The sequence below is a fragment of the Echinops telfairi genome, unplaced genomic scaffold (genome assembly GCF_000313985.2).
Source record: "Echinops telfairi isolate 266 unplaced genomic scaffold, ASM31398v2 ScPeMD7_655;HRSCAF=1070, whole genome shotgun sequence".
NCBI lineage: Eukaryota > Metazoa > Chordata > Mammalia > Afrosoricida > Tenrecidae > Echinops > Echinops telfairi.
This window is the reverse complement of record NW_022104553.1, coordinates 8957580-8963350: the sequence shown is the minus strand read 5'-3', so window position 1 is coordinate 8963350 and position 5771 is coordinate 8957580. Positions and strand designations below refer to the sequence as shown.

The 5771-nt window shown below is 50.6% G+C and overlaps 1 protein-coding gene across 1 annotated transcript in view; it reads left to right on the top strand.

The window, feature by feature from the left end:
• Positions 1 to 46: 46 nt before the first annotated feature.
• GPR137B (G protein-coupled receptor 137B) overlaps positions 47 to 5771 on the top strand; it is a 65111-nt gene continuing 59386 nt past the window's right edge. The window contains exon 1 of the mRNA XM_004711773.2: positions 47 to 415. Coding sequence (XP_004711830.1) covers positions 47 to 415 — 369 coding nt within the window. The remainder of the gene's footprint in view (positions 416 to 5771) is intronic.

Genomic DNA, 5771 nt, shown 5'->3' with positions numbered 1-5771 from the left:
GGTCAGGGCGCCCCCGGGCCGCAGCCCCCGCGCGCGCCGCGCCCCGATGGCGGCTGCGCCCTGGCACCCGGTGCGCAACGACTCGCTGCCGCCCACCTTGACCCCGGCCGTGCCCCCCTCGGTGAAGCTGGGCCTGACCGCCGTCTACACGGCGTTCTACGCGCTGCTCTTCGCGTTCATCTACGTGCAGCTCTGGCTGGTGCTGCGCTACCGCCACAAGCGGCTCAGCTACCAGAGCGTCTTCCTCTTCCTCTGCCTGCTCTGGGCCTCCCTGCGCACCGTGCTCTTCTCCTTCTACTTCAAAGACGTCGTGGCGGCTAACTCGCTCAGCCCCTTGGGCTTCTGGGTCCTCTACTGCTTCCCCGTGTGCCTCCAGTTCTTCACCTTGACGCTGATGAACCTGTACTGCACTCAGGTGAGTCGCCGGCAGCCGGGCAGGGTGCCCGCCCCACCCCCCTCCCCTCCCCCAGCACCCCAGGGCGACACTGTCCAAAGGGGGTCGCTTCCCAGAAGGGTGTGTGTGCAGCATCGCAGCAGACGGGGTTCGTGTTAAATGCAAAGGTCGATAGAGTTACAGCCCCAGAAATGTTTTCCTACGCCTCACTCCCACGGATCCGTTTACCTACCAAGCTCAACCTGCTCACTTACCTGGCGGATCTCTGATCAGAGCTGTCGTTTCTGTTAGCTGGTGCTCCCGGCATCCTTTCCCGTATTGTATTTTTCTAGTCCCTGATTTTGGCAGGTTTCCTGGTGGTGTAGCTTCAGTCTTAAGGTCCTTGGTATCTGTGAAGCTAGACCAATAACTAGCTTTTTTTTGGGGGGGGACCGAAGCAGTGTAAAGGAAAAAGAAAAACCTCAGAGGACTGTTTATTAGGGACTGGGAACGTTGCAGTTCAACGTAGAAAGCTTGTACAAAGTTATTTTGCTGTTCGTATTTCTATAACCTAAACAATATCCTGTTTCAGTAATTTACAACGGTATGACTCAGTTATTATCTTGTGGTTACAGTGATTCATAAACAGTGCTAAGGATTGCATGTGGTCTGCTACAGAAAGGAGGCGGTTGAGGGTGGGAGAGGGTGATACTGAAAATTACCCCTGCCCTGGGTGACAGCAACTCAGTGATATGCCACTGCCTGAAGTGACTAGCACCCAACACAGCTGAGAGGGCTGCCTCAGAGGTGGGCAACACACTGTACTGGGGGCGGCTGAGCCCCATTCTACTTGTAGGCCTCTCTCAGGCCATCCCCTCCCATCCCCGTACTCCCAGTAGAGGCAAGGGGGTAGAAAGATGAGGGTCGGAGGCCACAGTAGTCACTGCGCTTAGGTTCGACTCAACCCAGGTGCAATAGGTGCGACAGAGCACTTGCTGGCAACTCTAGCATCTTCTGCACACACATCAGGATTGGTACTGATGGAAGGTGCCCGCTGGTTAGCCTGAACTCTGAAATTCCCTCTCCATTGCTCCATTCCATAGCCCGTCACCTGGAAAAGCCATGTGTACTTTAGTCTCCAGACTGTGGGCCCAGGCCCCTGGCATTTTTGAGTGACAGGAGGCGGAGACCAACATGGTTTTGATGAGTTGTTTGGAAACCCCACCAAACTGCATTTTACTAACTCATCCCACAGGATTTCCAAACGGCTCTGGGGTAACTCCCAGCTCCTGGCTGCTGCCATAGGGGCTGGGCTCACTGCCTGCTCTCATCGGAGTGACCCAGAGAAAGCCCCATTAAAGTTTAGTGGGCCCTATTCCAGGCACACGAGTCATTTTATGAGACATATTGTTGAGCTGATGGGAGAACATGCAAATGACCCGACTGCTGCTTTTTAAATGAAGATTGACTTAATGAAAGACCAGTCATCAGCAGAAAGCACTTTGCAAACAGTGCATAAAGAATTACACAAAGGTTTAATAGCTCCGTGTTTTAATCATCTCTGATTCCACTCACTTTGCAGCCACTAAAATATCTATTCAAACTAGGACTTTGCCCCAGGGAAATGTGCCAATTGTGTTGCCTGCAGCCGGGGTAATTTAAGACGAATCTAATGGGCAGAATCCTGGTGCAAGGAGATTTTCGCTGGCCCTTTAAATTACATCTCTGTGGTGGCATAGAGAGATGGGGCTTTCTACTCTTCTAAAGAGTTGCAGCCTTGAGAACCCACAGGGGCTGTTCTCCCCGGTCCCACTGGATTCCTGTAAGGCAGAATTGATTTGACGACAGTGCGGTTTCTTTCTTTTTGGTGTGTCCTTTCTCAAAAGAAATGGTTGTTGGTTAAAAGAAAAAGTACAGAATAAGGATGACCTTGGTGCAGTGGGAGCCAGTAAGAGGAAGTTTGGAGAAATGTGTTTGGCTGAAAGAACATACCATATGTGCTATTATTTCATACTTAAATATTAACAAAGTGGGCTGACCCTCAGAGGCTTCTTGTAAGTAGTGTTCAGCATGTTCCAGTCCATAATCTCTGTCCAAATACGACTTTTAAAATCCCCAAACCAGTTTGGCTTTTTCATTAGACTGCAAGGGGTGGTGATAGAACCCAAACCAAACGGATTGTCAGCGAGTGAGTTCTGACTCATAGTAACCTACACAGGATTTCTGAGACGGCAAACCTTTCCGGGAACAAACAGCTTCAGCTTTGAACCGTTAACTAGTACGAGTTGAAGAACTCTGACAGGAGCTGTGCTGCATCTTGCGAGCTTTAATATTGCCCCTTTTCAGGGGTATGGGTATGGATAGGGGGTGACAGAATATTATTCTCCAATCGTGCAGATACTTAACTTGATGTTGGATTCGGGGCAAGGCTGCACTTGGCTGCACTACCTGCTGGTAGAGTCCATGCTGACCAAGAAGGGCGAGTGACCAGGCAGACAGGGCCACTCAGCACAGAGCCCAAAGTCACGGCTCTGCTTCCTTTCTGTCCCCCAGGTAGGGGGACCCTACAACCAGGGGTGTTTCAGTTGAGGGCCCAAGGAGCCTGACGGGAGAAGGAAACACATAGGCCTTGGCCTCCAGGATCCAGGCAGAGCAAAGCCTTTTCAAGCATCCTGCTATTTCTGGGGAGCTGTGAAGTGTGTGCTGATGCCCAGTGGAAACTCATCCATCCTCCTATCCAGGGGCTGCATGGTGGAGTCACCAGGGCAGCTTTATAGCTGCTGTTGCCTGGATCTGCTTCAGAGCAAGTAACCAGACTTTGTAGGGAAAGGGTGGCCACTAACAATTTAGAAGCATGTACAGGGCGCCAGGCACAGTTTTGTTGTTTTTTAAATCATTTTATTAGGGGCTCTTATCACAATCCATACGTACGTCAGTTGGGTCAAGCACATTTGTGCATTCATTGCCCTCATCATTCTCAAAACATTTGCTCTCTGCTTAAGCCCCTGGCATCCGCTCATTTTCCCCCTTCCCTCCCCACTTGCCCATCCCTCATGAGCCCTTGATAAATTATTATTTTGTCGTATCTTGCACTGTCCGATGTCTCCTTTCACCCACTTTTCTCTTGTCTGTCCCCCAGGGAGGAGGTTATAATCCTTGTAATCGGTTCCCCCTTTCCAACCCACTCTCCCTCTATGCTCCCAGTATTGCCACTCTCACCACTGGTCCTGAAGGGATCATCTGTCCTGGATTCCCTGTGTTTCCAGTTCCCCTCTGTACCAGTGTCCATCCTCTGGTCTAGCCAGATTTGTAAGGTAGAATTGGGATCATGATAGGGGGTGGTGGTGGTGGGAGGAAGCATTTAGGAACTAGAGGAAAGCTGTATGCTTCATTGTTGCCACACTGCACCCTGACTGGCTCATCTCCTCCCTGCGACCCTTCCATAAGGGGATGTCCAATTGGCCAGGCACAGTTTTCAGCAGTTGGTCTTACTTGATTATCCTATGAAGAAAGTAGCAGTAAACTCAAAACTTGACCCTGACCTCCAGGGAGTCATAGCAACCCTTCTAGGACACTGTAGAACTGCCCCCTGCGGGTTTCCAGGACCAGCGCTTTCCACAAGCAGAAAGTCTTCCTTCAGCTGAGTGCCTGGTGCTTTCAAACTGCTGTCTGAAAGACTGGTCCCTCCCAGTACAGCATTTGAATCTTCTTACCATGGGAAAGGTAGTACTCGGGGTGTAATGCCTTGTTTTCCAAGAACTTCACGTCAAATTGAGGAGATACTGAATATATACAGGGGGTGCCCACCCCCCACCCCCCAAAATGAAACTGCTCTGGGCTGAGTGGAGTTTTCACAGTATGCATTTTTCCAGCTAGGCGAGCATCTAGCGACTCGCTCTGAGTTCGTGCACCCAGTGGTGTCACCTGGGAAGTTTCTCTCTGGCCACAGTGAATTTTTTTCATAAAAGCAGTTTCGCTCGACCCTTGTTTTTTGTGATGGCTGATTTAAGAGGCCAGCTTGTGGCTGTGAAATTTTGTTTCCTGCTTGGGAAAATTGCCACAGAAACTGTTGTGATGTTGAACACAGCTGGCGTGGACAGTGCTACAGGAAAAACTCAAATGTGTGAGTGGTTTTCTTGTTTCAAAAAAGGTGAACTGTCGATTGAGGACAAACCTTGTTCTGGACGTCGGCCAACTTCCTGAACAAATGAAAATGTCAACTCGTGCATTTGGAGTCGTTCCACCAGGCCAGACTGTTAATCAAGCTTTCTGTTTAGAGGTTCTGATAAGATAGCGTAACCGTGTGCGACTAAAAAGGCCTGATTTGTGGCAGACGGGGGACGGGTTTTGCCACCATGACAATGCACCTGCTCACGCATCTCAGTGCACCAGTTTTTGGCAAAAAACATCATGACTCTCTTGCCTCATGCACCTTACTCAGTTGACCTCACTCCATGTGACTTCTTTCTGTTTCTGTGGCTGAAGCGGGTCATGAAAGGACAGCAGTTTAACAATGTAGACGAGGTAAAGAAAAAAACGAGGGAGGTGCTGTCAGCCATCCAAATAGATGAGTTTGAGAAATGTTTCCAAGAATGGAATCGCAGATTTGACGAGGGTAGTAAGGGTCATGGAAAGTACTTTGAAGGTGATAAGCTTGTTTTGTAAACGTTTTAAATACATAGCTTCGGGGAAAAATTCCGGGGTTAAATCGTATTTCAGAGAGTTTCAGGGAGTCCATTAAGAAACACTGTTGGAGGAAACGCTGAGAGCTCAGAGAAGAGGCGGGGTTGCAGGCTGGGAGGGGAGGTCGGGAGGAGGAGGACGGGGCAGTCAGGAAGGGAGCAGTGTGGTTAAAACGTGGGAAGGGCAAGGGGTCTGGCGATGAAAGAAACTTTACAGGTCTTGCCCTGACTCCCTTCCTCATCTCCTTTAAGCCTCCCTGGCGCCCTTATGAGGAGAGACTTGTTCTCCTCCCTGCTGAGGGCTTGAGAGGTTGGGGTTTGCTCTTTGGAAGTGGGTGTGGTGTGCTCTCTGGCAGACTCTGTGGTGCTGCCTTCGGGCCGCACTTAGAGAAGTGGGTCTCAACCACAGGGCGGTGCCAGCCCATGGTTCCCGTGCCGAGTGCAGCAAAATGCTGCCATCCTCATGATTGGTCAGGGAGCAGGGGTTATGATCTCTAGGGCTTTCGTTGGCTAATTTTCATAAATAGACCCCCAAGGCCTTCTTCCCGGAGTCTGCCTTAGCCTGGAAGCTCCGCTTGCTGAAACCTGCTTAGCATCAAATCAGTGCACAAACCTCTCCCGACAGAGAGGTGGTGTTGGTGCATGGGGCGCGTTGGCTGCAAGTTGAATCGGGGTCTCCTGCATGGAAGGGGAGAATTCTGCCACTGAGCTGTGGT